The sequence below is a fragment of the Lichenostomus cassidix genome, chromosome 1 (assembly GCF_008360975.1).
Source record: "Lichenostomus cassidix isolate B80296 chromosome 1, HeHo_3.0, whole genome shotgun sequence".
Classification (NCBI taxonomy): Eukaryota; Metazoa; Chordata; class Aves; order Passeriformes; family Meliphagidae; genus Lichenostomus; species Lichenostomus cassidix.
Window position 1 is genome coordinate 105,137,245 of NC_139479.1, and position 17,578 is coordinate 105,154,822.

Below are 17,578 nucleotides of genomic sequence, written 5' to 3' on the forward strand. Positions count from 1 at the left end.
CAGATCATCAGAATAGAAGATCTCAGACTCCATACTTAAAATTTGGTAAAAGCCTATAAGGTATTATTTTAAATTCAGTAAAGATATGTAAGAAACAAGAAACTACAACTGCAAAAGAAGACATTGTTATGAAAACAAATGTCAAAGCTTTTTCTGTCAGTGATACTTACGCCCCCAGCAGCAACTTTCTCTTTATTGTTAGTGCGTGTTTTCCTCTGATCAGAGGAAGAGCTGCAAACAAGAAGAACACTTTCAAATCTTCTTGTGAATAATTGAAAATGATATGCATTTATTGCTAAGCAGAAAAGGATGCTATAAAATCATTTAAATTTTTCCTGCTTAACATACTTTGGTTCCCACAGTGAAGCAGCCCACGAACCAAACCTCTTGAACTTGGCTCATTCACTGGATTTGTTTTGTATAAAGGGAATCCAGGAGATGAGCTCCAGACACACACATTCCAGCCAACTGCTAGTGGGCATTCAGGCTTAACCCATGTTTCCACAGCAAAGCATGGTGGCACAGCCTCCAGCACGTGGGGTTGTTTGAGCACTGCATCAGTTAAGCAATGGCTAATTTTTTTTTAATACCTACTCCTTATGTTTCAGCAGCCCTTTTTGTTGCAGACTCCTGCTTAGCTGGCTCTCTTCCTTTGAAGAACTCACTACAAAGGAAAAATCCAGAAAAATATTTTCAGTACTATACCATGAGTAGATGAGTACAGTACAAGAAGCCAGCAGTAAAAAAGGGGTTTTTCAGCTTCTAAACTATAATTCTGTAGCAAAACAGACAGGAATGCTCTAAATTTTCTACAAATTCTTTCATTTCCACGGCAGGAAGAAGGAATATATAGAGAAGCTGGAATGAAAAGTAAAAAAAAAAAAACTAAGCAAACACAGTATATAAATTTTCTCACCTTCCACTGCATTTGTCTCTTCACTTGTATGCTCTGGACTGAAGACCTGAACAAGCTCAGCAAAATTAGCTCTCCTTGAAATGAGCTCTTGGTAGGTTCCCATTTGACTTATTCTGCCCTCTTCCATCACTACTATTAAATCGGTGTGAGGTAGGAGGGTGAGGTTATGGGTCACCAATACACGAGTCTGAAACACAATGTTTTCATTTTGCCATTTAATATAAACATATACTAAAAGCAGACATTCCCTTATGATAGCTGGAATTGTATAATGGAATTCTTCTGTGATTTTGCTAATTTATTTGTCTGCTTTATTATTATAATTGTTATTATTCTTATTATTGTTTTTGTTATGTATTGCCTACTTTACTACATCACTCTTTTAATTGCTCATTGCAAAGTCAAAGTATTAGCTTATAGCTACTTGCTATTACTTGTACTTACCTGTTTCTTAATGTTTAATGTTTCTTACCTGTTCCCTGCCCAGGAATGGTTTAGAATACGTTTGAAAGAAAATACTTAGACACTCCAACTTTTAATATACTGCATGTAGTTTGATAGTCTCAATATTAAAATCTGCTTACAAGTCTACCATTACTGGAGTTCCTGCTTCTGCCAGATACTTATAAGCCACAGAGCAAGTAAATTAAGGACAGGGAGAATGGAAAGAGGAAAAGACAATTTTAAGTAGTAAGTAAAAGAAAGTAATATTGAAGTAAAAGAAGCTTGAAGAAAAGAAGTAAGTAATGTTGACCCAATAGAACAAATTTGATGTTAATACATGTATTTTTCAGGCAGCAGCAGGAATAATCTGTACTAATTCATAACACTGAGATTTTAACAAATCTGCCTTTCCCACATGAACAGTTTTTAAATGGGAGAATTAATTCCTTCAGATTCCACTTTCCCTTAGGAACTTGTTTGTTCACCAAGAAGCTTTTATTCTGCTGTAACCTGCATTGCTTTTTGTTTAGCCTCTTTATTCAAAAAAATTGCCATCAACCTTTTAGGTGAGAGATGAACTTTCACAGAATGACTGGGACTTTCACCATGGATTGTACCAAGCAATTCATCCCCAATTTGATAGAAAGCCACCCTGTGTTACCTTGCTTTTTAAGAGACCTGAAGGGCCAACTAGCTTCTCGAAAAGATGTTTTCCAACATGTACATCTACAGCAGACAGGGGGTCATCCAGGAGATACAAGTCAGCATTGCTGTACACAGCTCTAGCAAGGCTCACTCTCTGCTTCTGCCCTCCACTTAAATTGACACCCTAAGAAAAAAAATCCAAAATAATCCACATTTAAATATGAAATACTAAAGAAGACTTGTGCGTCATACTCAGTCTTGGCATTATTTTTCTCAGGTAATCAAAGTAGATTTTATATTAGATATGAAAATAGAAAGGTAAAATTTGGATTTTCAAAAAATTAGAGCAAAGCTTGGGCTTTGTTGATTATTCCCACTCCAAAATGGGCAAATGCAAGGTAACTTTGGAAAACTAAAAAAATAGCATATTTACAATAATATAGACACTTTTACAGTATAGGGGAAACCTCTGGAGAAGGGGACAGGGCAGATGTAAACTTCTGTATAGATAAAGCCATTTTCAAAATTATTAAGAGTTCAGAACTCGAACAGAAGTTAAGTTCAAAGTAAGTAGGCCCAGTAAGGAGATGGGCAGAATGTACTTGGCTGAGCACTGGTAAGTCATCAGTGTCAATCATCAAATAGATAATCATAAAACCATGAAAGTCATAAGTTAACTTATTGTATCATTTCTGACACCTCAAGTTCTCACCCTTTCTCCAATCTCTGTTTGATCTCCATTCGGTAACTGCTCCAAATCTGGCACTAAAGCACAAGACTCTAAAACAAGTTCATAGTATGGCCTGTTAAGATTGGAACCAAAGAGGATATTTTCCTGCAAGCTGTCATTTTGAATCCAGGCCTGCTGAGAAACATATGCCACTGAACCCTAAAAAGAATTGGAAACAATTTTGTTTACTTGGTCTGTCTGAATATAAAAAAAAGGCATTTAAAAATAAATTTGAAATTCCAGCTTTGCCTCAAAGTAACCAGTAATTCCTTCCAAAACCTGAGCACTATTAAAAATTTGTCATCAATGATTTGAGCACTGTTAAAATTTTTAGTAAGTCAGGTAGTAAAAACAATCTGCTGTATATTACTATGTAACAGCTTGCCTATCACTATTAGAAAAGCACTCATGACTTTGAATAAAACTGACAGAGCTGGGACATATATGGAGCAAAGTCTTCCAGGGAAAGATCACGGTGACAAACAGGCATCCATTGTAATATCTACACGCAGGAAACTGGGTCTGTATACTGTAGACATCAAAATGCAGTTTGATGATCTGTATTTTTGCATAACATGATGTGGAACATGCCAGCTTTAGAATTTAATATTACAGGATAGGAACGATAGCCGGAAATGCTCCCAAATATTTTCTTACATTAAGCTACTTGCCCTCTGAAAATCTATTTACTAGTTATGCTTAACTGAGGTACTGAGGGTGGGAAGGGCAGGGGAACACGGACAGAATATCTTACTCGTCTCTGAACCATTCCTTCCAGTTTCTCCATTTCTCCAAGTACAGCAGAAAGAAAAGATGACTTTCCAGATCCAACCTATCCCACAACAGCAACTAAAGAGCCTTCAGGAATGCTGACACTCAAGCTGCAAATATTGAGGAAGAAAAATTAGTTATCATCTCTGCAAATACTCCATCATGCATGAGTTGTGGTCACTGTAGGAGAGAAAGATTGTATTACCCACGGTATTATGAGAAATTAGTATTTCAGTTTGCATGTCTTTTGACCATGTACCATTGCAAGAACTGCAGTAATGACTTTAAGTATGAATCCATTTGTCTGCAAGGTAGAGGTTGCTGAAGGCAGCTCATACCATTGATATGGCAGGCCATGGTGGCTGAGATGTGGATACTCAATGCCATTTTTGGAAAGTTATCCCCCACCCCTGAGAGGAACAGGGGAAACAGTGTGGCTAGAGGGTTAGACTGCGTAGGTTTTAATCCCTTCAGTTGCTTTAGTAATACTGAACAGCTGCACAGGGCTTATCAAATAGGCTCTCCATTACACCCCTGGACCTGGTTGTACCATTTCCTTACCAACCCTCCAAGGTGTTCATTGCACAGCAGCTTAAGCATAGCTGAATTGAGACCTAAGAAATACCTTGTTAAGAATGACAAACAAAATGAGGGGTGTCTTCAGGCAAGAGAGACCACTGTGAGAAAAGCAATATTTTTGCTTGTTTCTTTTTGCCACAGGAAACCAGAGTCCAGTTTTAACATCAGTATTCAGTACAAGGCTGTATAAACTACCTTGGCTTACTTGTAGGCAACACAAAATGCTGTATCAACAAAAGGACATCTTCCCACTCAATTCTCCCCAAAATGCAATTCAGGAAAAAACTGACAAGTTAAAATTTTGTTGCATAGACTTTCCAGAGCACACTGATCACATGGGATACTTTGGAAACAATATTTCATATTCTTTTTGGTATGTATCATAATGAACTACTCTGAATCAGAATACATTAAATCTCATCAAAATCTCTACAAACATCACATTCTGCTAAAGGAGCTCATAGAAATCAGTAACAAATATCTTACTTTTTGAGGATAGGCAGGCCATTTTTTTCCCAGCGGAAAGATGCACCAATAAAACTAACAGCATGATCTGTTGCAGTAAAGAAAATAGAGCAAAGAGTTGTTTGTCCATCCTCTCAGCTGAGCTTCTTAATGATCTTCCATATAAAATCAAGACCAATTAAAAATTAATAATTACTGCTTACTGTCACTGTAGTTTGTACTGACATCTTCAGGGTTAAGATCCTCAGCGGACAGAAAATCCTCTAAGCGGCTCAGAGAGACTTTGGTCTACAAAATGAACACACGTGTATAAATATATATGTATATATATATAACTACATGCAGGTGCTCCATAAACATTTAAATATTACTTTTAAAGGTTTAGATAACACGGAAAAACATATTCCTTGTCTTATTTCAACCCAGACATAAAAGGTGCTTGGGTGTTTAAAAATATTTTCCTTATAGTACTAAACAATCTAAAGTGATCAGTAAGTGTATTTTTTTCCCTGAGGATCTACTGCTGGGTAGACTCATATATTTTGTTTTCATAAACCTGTGGTTCAGCTTTTTAAATTTTTTTGCTAGGAAATAGTGAATAAATCTCACTTCACAAACTGTAGAAAGACAACATTTTGCTGTGAGCACATTCATGAGCACCTCATATGATATACCCATAAAAGAGTGTTAAAATCTCCAAGTTCCCAACCCAGGTGGTAACCCTAGTGCTGTACCATCAGGCCTGCAGGTTGTTGATACAGGATCCTCAGCAGCTCTATCCTTTTTTCTCCACTTCCTTCAGTGGGGACTTGACAAAAACTGTTTGTAGAGTCCACAGTGGGTCTCCCCTACTTGGTACCAAGGGCTCCAACATCTAACAGTGGCTGAGTGATTTAAGCTTGTGCAGCCCAAACTGTTCATACTTTATCTTCTGTGGACTGTGAAGAAGAGAGGTTGAGAGAGTAGGAGCAGAAGTTGAGTCTAGCCCACTGAAGGAAGAAAAGCGAGAGACAGAAAGCTCAGTCACAATTAGGTGTGCTATGTCATTTTCATTCTACTGAAAAGACTGAGAGGCATCCTTTAAACAGCCTTCATGCTTTGCATTCCATAAAAATAGTGTGCAGTTTCACCCCAATAAAATGTAACTTGAAATAATTAAGCTACTTAATCACTGGTAGAAACAGCTGAAACATGACAATACAAAATTAGCTTTTTATAGCACTTGTTCATAATAGGTTTACCTGGGCTACAGCAGAGATCACAGACGGTAAATCAAACAAAGGCTGTCGCAAAATGTTGAATAAAGAAATAGATGTGAACAGTTTAGTTGCTGTTAAAACATTCTCTTTGTCCAGATAAAAGAAGACTCCAAACGTAGCCAGTGAGACCTTTTAAATAAAAAAAATGAAAAAGTTGTATTAAGAAGCAAAATTACATTGTAACTAAAATTTATATACAGACACTATTTTTATTTTCCAGAGAACAACTGGTCTTACACTATTCAGACTGAAGAACAGAAGGCATTAAGTACCTCAGTCTTTCCCTCAGCCTTTGTCACTGTGTTTCCTTCCCATTCAATAGAGGACAGAGATTCTCTTTAGCCCTCCTTTTGTTGCTGATGTATTTATAGAAATATTTTTTACTGTGTTTTACAGCAGTAGCCAGACGAAGCTCTAGTTGGGTCTTGGCCCTTCCAATCTTCTCCCTCCCTCATGACATCCTTTTAGTCCTCCTAAGTTGCCTGAGCCTTTTTCCAGTGGTCATATACTCTCTCTTTTTTTTTTTCTCAGAGTTCCAGCCAAAGCTCTCTGTTCAGCCAGGCTCTCTGTTCATATATTTATTTCAGTGTTTGAGAAGGAATAGCCAAAAAATACAGATTGACAATGCATTCCCCTAAAACCTAAAAAAGGAGTATAAAGAAGGTAGTTGATTTCTATGCAAAAGAAACAGTATGATTAAAGCAGTGCATGAGGTTCAGGAGCTTTGGGTTTGGTTTCTGACTTTCTAACAGAGGTCAGCTCATAATCTCTCTCCTCCTTCTCTAGTCATAGACATAGCATTAGAAACTGAAAATTCAAATACATTGTGTTGAGAAATTTAATGTTTTGAGATACTGTGAGGCAACATTTGTGACCCAGTCGGGTGCTAAAGCAACAGGGAACATGAAAAACATCTCTGCAAAAATTTACAGTTTTATAAAACCAACCATAAAGGGAATACATGTCAAGGTCAGCATGGAGTAAGTTGTCAAATAGCCAGATGACTTCAAAATATCCACCTCATGTTCTCTAATCCTCATTACCTTCCTTTGATAGGCAGGTTCCCATGCATAAAGTTTCAGGATCTAGACAATAAAATAAGCATATTATAATACAACAAAAAAGCAGTGACTATGCTTCAGAAATTAACTTAATATCCAAGTGTCATTTTCAAATATTCAGCAATGCCTAACTACAAAAATCTGAATGTTTTACAAATGAAAGTAAGACCTGATATTACTCTAAATTAGGTTGTTCTCATGGGAAATATACTCTAGTCACTCTTAATTCTTCAGATTTCAATGTGTCCCTTACGTACCATAAAGGATGAGCTTGCTTCAAAACAGGAAAAATAACAAAAATAAGACAACTTTTAGAAGTCCTTTTCTTCTGCATTAAAATCTCACTTTGCTAAAGGTTTTCAGACATCTATTAACATATTTTACATCCTCATTAAAATGTGGTAGTAAAATTCATGCATTGGGGCTAATAAGTTTTTCAAATTTAATTTTCAAATATTAAACCAGTAAATATTTTCCAAAAACACTTTAAACACCTTACATTAAAACATTTTCTCTCTAAAGCTTTAATATTTTAGTAATATTTTAGCTGCAATATTACTCATAAACCCTTAGTTTTTCAAATAATTTATGTCTTTATAATAATATATAATTTTAATAATAGAATAATAATATAATAATAATATCTTTACAAACATGCCCCTTATTAGTTGTGGAATTACCTTTATTCCATGTAGTATTTCACTTAGTAGCTTGACTCGTTGATCTGAATACTTCATTTGGCTTTTCTGGTTAAAGGACAGCAATATTTTAATTCTTCAATGAATAATTTGGAAAGCAAAATATGCAGTTTACTGGAGGCCATAAATACCTTTATGCTATTTTTACCTTGGTGAAAACCACTATAGTACTGCAATTATAGCATTTTCAGATATATATTGAGTATTAAAAAAAAAAATACATAGCACAAAGGATTAAATACATTAAAATGAATACTTTACCCTAAAATATCATAAAGAGCTCATTTCAATATTTTTTTAATATATATATATATTTACTTAAAATTAAAATCCTTACAGGGTTCCAGTTCCCAGGGTTTTCAGGAAATATAATATGGTTTTAATCTTCAAAATCTCGAAGCAGGTAAATACAGTCTCAATATCAACTTCATGTAACACAAAACACACACACGTGAATTTATATGTAATGCTATGCAATATAAAACACTGTATTCATACATATGTATATATACAGGACTTGGGATGAAACTTTCCTCTGTTATTGATTAATACACTCTGACTTAAAGAACCAAATAAACACAGAAATTTCACTCCTATACTACACTTTGGCTCTTCTGCATCTCACATGTCTAAAACAGTCATTAACACCCTCTTTAGTGTTTTGAGGGTTATTCATATACAACAACGAGTTGAAAACTTTTAGACAGAATGGCTTTATTGTCCTTTGTATTTCTTCTCTCTCTCTCATCAGTGTAGGGATCTAAGTGCATATGTAGCTGCTGCACCTCACTTGCAGAAGAGGTGAAAGAGGTTTTTGGTGTTTTTTCAATGTCTCTAAACAGTCACAGCCTTACAAAAGTATTAATGGAGACCCAGATTCTTCAGTGCATGTTACGCCATCAAAGGCAGAATAAGACAACTAACTGCCTTGATAGAAATGCAAAACTTGGGGTTGTACTATTTTTTTCCAGTGAAAATTGTCATTGTAACAGGCAATAGAATGCCAAGAGATCTGTAGCATCAGAGGAGCAGAAAAGAAGTCAGAACACACACAGTACCTCCAGGGAAATTCCTGTAATCTCAGGAGAATGTGCTAAATTTTAGTGAGCAGCTTAGCCTCAATAGGAAAACTGGAAGAGGCACATAATCCTACAAAATCCCTTACTGAATGGAATTAGCTCATATCCAAGAGCATAGCTGTTCCCTAAATTGAGTCATACAGTGATTTTTTACTAATACAAAAGTATTGCTTCAAGATAATGAAAATTTATGTATCCAACCTACACACAAGTTTAGCTACCAAACATAGGGCTCCCTTTCTGCAGTTACACTTCTTCCCTCATTGAAAAAGAACTGCAGTTTGTCATTGCTCATTTGCTTGGGGTTTAGCTTAGATGCAACAACACTATTCCAATACATGTATAATCTACCTCCCCCTTCACTCCTGTATTAGGACAATTTAGCCTCTCCTTCTTATACTTGTTTAAATATCTCACCTTCAGTCTTCTTACTTTGGCTGCAATGAGTGCATTTATAGGTATAACCAAAAGCAGCAGTGCAACACCTGCTAGGACTGAGGGGCCAAGTTCTTTCCAGAGGAAGACCACAGCCATGATGATCTGAAAAGGTGCTGACCACAACATGTTCATGTTGATAGTGAGCTCCAGGAGCTGCTGAGTATCTGCTGACATCAGGTTAACAATCTGCCCAGTTGTATATTGTTGCCGTGAGGAATTTGCTAGAGTTAAGGCCTGCAACCAGAAAACACAGAGGCCACAAAAATCAGCAACCTGCATTGCTAAAAGGACAACAATTAGGGCAAAACTGAGCATGGTGAATCAGACCTGCAACTGTTTATCACCTCATATGCTACATATTAAGATGATTGTAAACATTTTTATAGGTCAGACAGCTACTTTTTCTTCTACCTGATTAGCACTTGCATTTCCTGTAGCTAATAATGCTGCTGACCCAGCAGATCTTATTACAGGTGGGGTAAGTCACAGATAGATTTCCACAGTGTTTAGGCATCTTTTAAACATATGAAAAACAATGAAAGTACTGGGTATTGAGCTTAAAAATGATTTCACTAAAATCAGGGGAAATTGTAACCTCAGAAACAGACAGTGTGGCAAAATTCACCTTCTCATATTCACTGCTACTACATAGTAAAAACAGTAATCCTGCATACCCTTACTTTTACCCAGACAGCCAACCTAAGCAGTCGTCCCACATCATTCAGTAAATTTGGAAAATTAACCCAAAATCAAAATAGAATGTGTCTAGTTTCTACATGTATTTCCAATACTATGAATGTACAGGTGGCTGACAAAAAGAATGTAATTTCAGGATTACAGTCTTACAAGAGAAATGCTGCTGAAATTCCAAATTATTATAAATAAATAATCATCAAAACACAACATCAGTCTGTTAGCCTGTAACCAGTGTGTAACACCGTGTTTTGTTTAGGCTAAGCAAGCATGTTATCTTTTAACACTGTGTGTGTATTTTAGGTTTTGTTCTGAAAGAGCAGTAGAGGATTACCTTTTTGTAGATCAGGCCAACAACTGCAGTCTTGATTTTGACTGCAGTAAGAATGTTGTTCCGTTGGTATAACTGATGGAGAAGAGTTTGTGAGAGAACTACAAAAAACAGGGAAATAGCATAGCCACAGCCACTCCCATATGAACTAGGCTGGTTTTCACTGGCCATTATCAGTGCTCTGAAAGGAAAGACAATTAATTTTAAATTCTGTCCATTAAATCAACAACAAACAATAAACATTTGACCAGCTAAGACACTGGCAACTTGTTTAATTCAGTTTATTTTGGGTTCAGATATGGTGAAAGATCACAATGAAATACAATGTTTACAATGGTAGGTTTTATCTGTGTTTTCCACCCTGTTAGCTTAGAAGCTTGGAACACAAATCTAGACATGAATGTGCTATTGCTGACTTCTCTGACAATGGAGCACAAATAAAGAATAAAAGAATTTCACAAAAGATAAAAATTTAAAAAATAATTACATATTTGAACTTAGAAATGCTGTTAATACCAACCATAAGAGCAAGAGAAGAAAAAATTATATACAAAAATTCTGATTTTTGTCTTAGTAAAACATTATCTTAAATAGCAATCAGACATGATGCTGACTCTTCAAACAGATTTTATGGTTACCCAGTTTGATCAGGATTACACTGATTCAGGGTATAGTTTGGAGGTTAACAATAATTCTGTTCATTAACTCTTTTCTTTATAAACACTCAGGTGTTTGATCATCTCTTTAACACCTCTGTGGTAAGCACAATTTCTAAAAACCACTTCTATCAACCCCATGAAGCCAGCAACATGGTAACAGAGTCATTGCCATCTTCCATTAAATGCCATTAAATATTATACATTTTGGTGAGTTTTTTAAAAGTAAAGATGAAAAAAAATTGACATAGCAGCAGGTAAGCAAAGTATCTTTTTTAGTTCATTTTTCTTAGCACTTGATTTTGTATTTATGTATTAAATATTTACATACAATATTGTGAAACTTCTACTGGTTTTTTTAAGTCCTTTAGCTATGAATTTCCTGATTTTTTTGAGCTTTCCTTAATTAGATTATTTTCAGCTCATCAAGGGGAGTGAGGGTAAAATCTTTACACATCTTAGCTGTTGCTTGGTTTGGCTTTGATACTGGTAACCCTTTAGATTTATTATTAATATTGCTCTTTGAACAAAAAATGAAACACATTAAAAACTTACTTCATTATTTGTGGACTCATAAAAGCCAGAATGTCAGCTGTAACTTTAAGAAATGCAACTTTAATCAATAAATATTTAAATGTTTGCCATAATGGCAAAATCAAAGATGGTTTATGGAAACTTGTTTTCTTAAATAGTACTCTTTGGATCCAAGAAGCCTGCAAAGTTGCAAAAATACATAGAGAATTAAGAGAAAAAGTGTTTTTGAACTTCACCCACATTTACAATACAAAATATGTAATATTAAAATGTCCATCTAAAGCCATCAGTGTTCTATCACCTGAAAAAGAACAATTTATACACATAAAAGAAAAGCTCTGGGGTAAGAAATGAAGTCTGGCTTTATTTAGCCTGACTAATAGTTATTCAGGAAAGGATAAATATAATTCCTAGGGTTGCCCCTATCATCCATGAATATAATTACAATATATTTTAATCCTCAAATAATTATCACAGGTCAAAACAAAATGTATCAGAAAAAACAGAGATAAGCTTCAATATAAATGCATTCTCATTTATAACAGGCTTAAGCCAACTTCATATTTTAGGTTGAATAACCCTTCTATTATTTCAGAATATTTTCAGTTGTCAAGTAACAATTTTTTTCAGTTTGAATTTAGCTCAATTGCGAAGAGTCTTAAAAGACATTAAAAAAAATATACTTTCTTAATCATCATAGTGATGATGGACAGTAAAACTGACAATAGACTTCCCTCCCTACTTGAAACACAGATTACAGATGGGAAGAAAAGACACAGGGAAACAGACAAATCAGAGAGAAGAGCTGGAAGAGTTGAACAGTTTTGACAAAATGTTAATTCATCACCAAGTAAAAGTTACTGTAGATTCTGTACCAAGCACAGTAGATTCCTTATCACTTGAAATCTTGAAATGTAATCTAGTATCTTTCAAAGAGATAAGTTTGAACTGAAACGATTTGTAGAAAAATCCTACAGCCATACAAGAGATCACTGACCCCAACACTGAGGAACCTCTGTGTCCTATAAAAGGTAGGCGGTTCAATAAATAATTCGATTTTTTAAATCTTCTCCAGCTTCTAGACCCAACTTTAGAACAGGATATTGCCTCCTGTCAGAATTATAGCTACCATTAATCCTGTGGCAGACTTCTGGACTTTTCTGCACTGCTTTTCAAAGTTAGGACACACACTGTATGGTGAATCATCTGCATTGAGTTCAAACAGGTCATCCCTTTCCAATGGCTTCTTGTAGCCTAGAGATATCACTCTGAAAAAAAGGTATTAATTTAGATAGCCTGAAATACAACAGGTAAAAAGAGCAGGACTCAAAAAGCTAATGGTATAATCTAGTGTATATAAATAAACTCTGTAATCAAAGTAATAGATGTAATCCTATAAAAGCTACAGACTAAATAGTGGAACATGTTCACAGTTACCTTCAGTACACTGAAATTCACCTGAAGTAAGGAGAGCCCAAGCAGATTGTCACATTTGAACAACAAGCTCTGAGGAACTGGTCTACATTTCAGATCTTGTATTTCTTTACTGAAAAATATACTATTTCATAAACAAACATATGTAGTATCATTACCCACTTACTATTGTGATCACAGGAGTGCATTATCATTGAATCCCAAGGTCATTCAGGTTGGAAAAGAACCTTAACATTATCTAAATAACCAAACACCACCAAGTCTACCACTAAAGGATGTCTGAAAATGCCATATCAACACTTCTTTTAAATACCTCCAAGGATAGTGACTCAATACGCTGCAACTCATCTTCAAGCAAGGTAACTGCATTTCACTACTGGATTTCAGCACAAATACAATGAAAATTCCCCTACAGCAGACCTTCAGCTGTTAAACTTTTTCTTTTAATGAAGTGTTTTTATCCACTTAAGTGTCAACAAAAACTAAGTGTGGTCTTAAAAATGGTAGAACATGGCTGAACACACTGAGCCTAAGGAAACCAAAACAGAAGCACAGATGTTTGGATCTTTTGATAAGCATGTCAGCTTTATGACAACTCAAAGCAAACTGTGCAATACCATTTCTAAGGTGGACAAAAGGCAAAAGGATTAATGCATTCTCACTTAAAGGATGTCCCAAACATCTGGGACTCAACCAGGGACACATGCATGGGCAAGGAAGTATGCATGTAGTGTCCACTCTAATGCTCTAAGGCTGGTGAGGACCTCTGTCCCTCGAAGGCAGTGACACAAGCACAGTGTCACCTCCTCAGTGTGCTCTTCCAGTGTGCCAGTCAGTGCCAGCGCTGGCCTTGGGGCTACCACGGGTGCATTGTGCAGGACACAAGACTCAGAAATGTTTTTCTGGAGGTTGTAAAATTCTGGTGGGGTTGGACTTCACTATCCCCAATGGTCACCCAAACATCTGCTGAAGCTGTAACACTAACACAAAGCATATTTCATAGAATCATAGGATGTTAAGTGCTTGGAATGCACCTTGATGATCATCTAGTCCCAGCTCCCCTGCAATGGGCAGGAATGCCTCCCACTAGAGCAGGTTGCTCAAGGCCTTATCCAACTTAAACACTTCCAAGGATAGGGCATCCACAACCTCCCTGGGCAACTGTTTACTTCATGGCAAAATAACTGAAAAACCCTCTTTTGGTTGTTTGTTTTGGTATTTTTTTTTTTCCTCTTCCCTTCTTTTATTAGACATTGTGGAATTAGTTAAAATACACAAAATATAGCCTTCCTTGAAAATGTGGGTGAATAGTGTGACATAAAGAAAGCATAAATGTCATATGGAAACACTGCCCTCAGTGCACTGCAGAACTTTCTAGAAAAACTGAGCATTTGTATTTATGGTATAGAATGTAAGAACTGGTATAAAACAAAGGTGAACTCCTAACTTCAACAGGACCAGAGTTTAACTGAATACTCTGAATCCTTGAAAAATCTGATTGTTTTGAATCAGCTTATTAATAGCAAATACCACTTTCAGTTTATCTTTAGCATTAAGAATATTGAGTAAAGCAAGAAACAGTTCTAACACTTTTCACATGTTTTTTCCCACTTTTAGGTTATTGAAGTCTGTATATCTGACTGAAATTATTTTTCAAAGAAAAAAAATTTAAAAATTAGTAATGGTCATAAGACATAACATACAAAATTGTTGGAAATAACATTGAACATATTAAGTGACAGGAAGTTGAAAGACTTGACAGAGTTGAAATTTCAGTTCCTATTTTTGTGGTGGAAAATTTCCCAAGTAGCAGAAGGATTTCTGGTGTATGGGAGCAGGTGAGCTACAATAACAACTTGTGGCCTGACACAAAACAGGGAGGAAAACAAGCATGAAATTGGTTACCTGGAAAATACCTTACATGTACTACTGAATATTTGTTCCTGGAGATCTATTAAGTTGTTATAATGCCATTGTTAAATAATGCCATTAGATAATGTATAAAATGACTGTTACTATGTATAAAAAATGGTCCACAAAATATTTGAATATAGTCTCTATATGTTTCAAATACAGTCTCTATATGTTGCAAATTCTGATTTTTGTGTAAAAAGCCAACAGCACTCCCAGGGTCAGGATCAAGCCAGAATAATGTTGTGGAATGTAAGTGCACAGTCTACAATTCTGTGAGCATCAATGAACAGCAACAAGCAGTTTAATAAATTCTCACCTGCTAAACCAGGAATACGTTAATTTACTGAAGAAAGACGCATTCTCTTCAGTGTTACACTTCTGTTTAAAAAAGAACAAAGGAAAAAGTATGAATGATACTTGAAAGAATGAAGTTCTTGATGGTGTTTGTGTTTTTTTTTTCTTTACTAAACATTTAGTTTTTAGAAGATATTTAATTCTGAGCTATCAAAAGGCCTATACCTATACAAACATTTTTGCCTGTCACTTTCTCCCACCAACACACTCTAATACAAAGTATGAAGAGCGAAAGTGGTCTACAGTTTCATGAATTAATAGAACAACTTAACTTGGCTTCCTTAAATCTTTGACAGTCAAAATCCTGCGGGGCTTAATTTCTTTTCCGCTATTTGATAACACAGCTATTGGACGTTATCAGCTGCTAACACCTAAAGAACAGCAGGCTCCTTTCAGGCCGCCCTAAGAAATAAATCACTGCTAAGGTGTGCCGTGCACATAAACGAGAAGAGAACGAGGCTTGTGCACTGCTGCCAATTTCATAAGGCACTGGAGATACGAGTAACAAAGGCAAACAAGCACGAACTCTCCGTAGTGCCCGAGGAATGTGTATCCACGGCCAGGAGTGCCTGCAGCACACCGGCGAGTGAGGCAGTTCCGCCTCCCTAAAACAATCCCTGCCCCAGGACGCAGCCGCAGCCTTTTCCAGCAGGTGCCGTGAAACACCCGCCGACACAGCCGGGGCTTCTCTGCCGTTTTCCTCAACAGTTTTTTTTGCGCTTTCAGTAGAATGCCGAATGATTACACGATAACGCGACAAATGACTGCAAACAGGCGGTAACGATGTACGCCCCCGTTCCTGAGGCACACACCTGCCCGCGGCCCTAGCGCCCTCACAGCACGGTGCGCTGGCTCGGAGTCACACACGGTCCTGCCCGTGCCCTGCTCAAACCCCGCTCCTGTCTCCATCTGAGAAGTGGATTATTCCCTCCCTATCCAAGCAAAAGATACACCCCAGGCCCCATCAGCTGCTTTCTCAGGGGACAGACTCGCAGGCACCCAACCCGGAATCCCCGCGGGTCGAAGGCGGCCGTGGGAGGAAGCGGGCACCGCTCGGGTCCCGCAGCGCCCGGAGCCCCGCCGACAGCCCTCCTCCCCTCCTCATGCCTCCTCCCCGGCCCCGTCACCTCCGTGCCGGGACCCAGCGGCTCGTAGCGGCCCCGCCACAGCCCACGGGAGGCGGCCATGGCTCCGGCAGCGCCGGCCGGGCGAGGGAAGGGGAAGGGAAGGGAAAGGGAAAGGGAGGGAAGGGGAGGGAAAAGGAGGGAAATGGAGGGAAGGGGAGGGAAAGGGAGGGAAATGGAGGGCGGTGCTGCCGCCGCTGCTTCCCCTAAGCTTTGCCCGGGCTGGTCGTGCTGGCCTTGTGCTGCCCGGCAGCCCTGCAGCTGGAGAGTGAGCCGGTGACAGCACTCGAGGAGACACGGCTGTGTCGGGGGAGCTTTAGGTTGGGTATCAGGAAAAGGCTCTTCACCCAGAGGGTGGCTGGGCTCTGAACAGGCTCCCCAGTCACAGCACCAAGGCTGGCAGAGCTCAAGAAGTGTTTGTACAATGCTCTCAGCACATGGTGTGACTCCTGGGGTGTCCTGTGCAGGGTCAGGACTCGATGGTCCTGATGGGAACCTTCCAACTCAGCGTATTCTGTGATTCTGTAGCTATTCTATGCATAACACATTTCAGAACTAGCATGAATCTTGTGTATTTCTTCTTCTCAAACATTTCTTCTTCTCAAACATTTATTCTTTAATAAAGTTCAAAGATGAACATTTCTCTCACATAAAAATAGGAAAAAAACCCAACAAAAAAGCCAAAATCAAATTAAAAAAGATTAATCCATTCATCCAGTATTAACATGCCTTTTTCTTAAATTCCTGTGGTTCTGGCCATGCTCTCTTTATCACCTTTTGTTATCTTCGATACTTTGTGTATGATTGTCACAACTCTACCATTTTCTCGCTTTCAGAGGGTCTTTCATCACCCAGTGCCCTTCACATTCACTTCAATGTGGCAGGGCCAATTCAGGAGAGCTCTGCTCAATCTTTACATTTGCACCTTGATTCTGCCTAGGAGAAAAGGATAAATTTGAAGGCACTGGTGGAGGCATCTGCTGGTAAGGAAATTGTTGACCTGATGGACTTGTTACCCTGTGCTGTCAAGCTAAAGAATGGTGCATCTAGAGAAACAGAAACTTGAGTTGTTAACTCTGTGAAAGGAAAATTCTGAAGAGTTTAATTTTGCATGCATTATGGTTTAGACAATTAAAAGACTGACAAACTATAAAATAACACAGAATGTTTGAAAATAAAGCTGGTCTATTTATCTACTACTCCAACATCTAGTATAGCTGGAAAAAGAAATAGGTCAAAAAAGAGTGATGTGTGAGTGGTTGCATGCTCTGTGGGTGTGCTGGAGTGGACAGGGAGTGAGACAGCACAGAGTGCCATAGTGGGTCAACTGGTGGCCATGTCAAGGTGATTGCATGACCCTTCAACAGTTTAAGATGCTCAATTCAGCGTTTCTTTACTGCGTTGCCCTTCTGACAGAAGTAAATGGTTGATGTTGTCAAGCCTTGCAGTGGAA

General features: G+C 37.6%; 1 protein-coding gene across 1 annotated transcript in view; it reads right to left on the reverse strand.

Moving 5' to 3' along the window:
* The window catches only part of LOC146445487 (multidrug resistance-associated protein 1-like), a 28,432-nt gene extending 12,228 nt beyond the window's left edge, over positions 1-16,204 (reverse strand). Inside the window, 17 exon segments of the mRNA XM_085075033.1 lie at positions 171-231; positions 595-664; positions 917-1,103; positions 2,022-2,189; positions 2,718-2,894; positions 3,490-3,616; positions 4,572-4,638; positions 4,754-4,838; positions 5,792-5,938; positions 6,757-6,894; positions 7,551-7,616; positions 9,065-9,319; positions 10,113-10,290; positions 11,321-11,478; positions 12,429-12,567; positions 14,964-15,025; positions 16,129-16,204. Coding sequence (XP_084931159.1) covers positions 171-231; positions 595-664; positions 917-1,103; positions 2,022-2,189; positions 2,718-2,894; positions 3,490-3,616; positions 4,572-4,638; positions 4,754-4,838; positions 5,792-5,938; positions 6,757-6,894; positions 7,551-7,616; positions 9,065-9,319; positions 10,113-10,290; positions 11,321-11,478; positions 12,429-12,567; positions 14,964-15,025; positions 16,129-16,188 — 2,145 coding nt within the window. The 5' untranslated portion in view covers positions 16,189-16,204.
* Between the last annotated feature and the right edge of the window lie 1,374 nt (positions 16,205-17,578).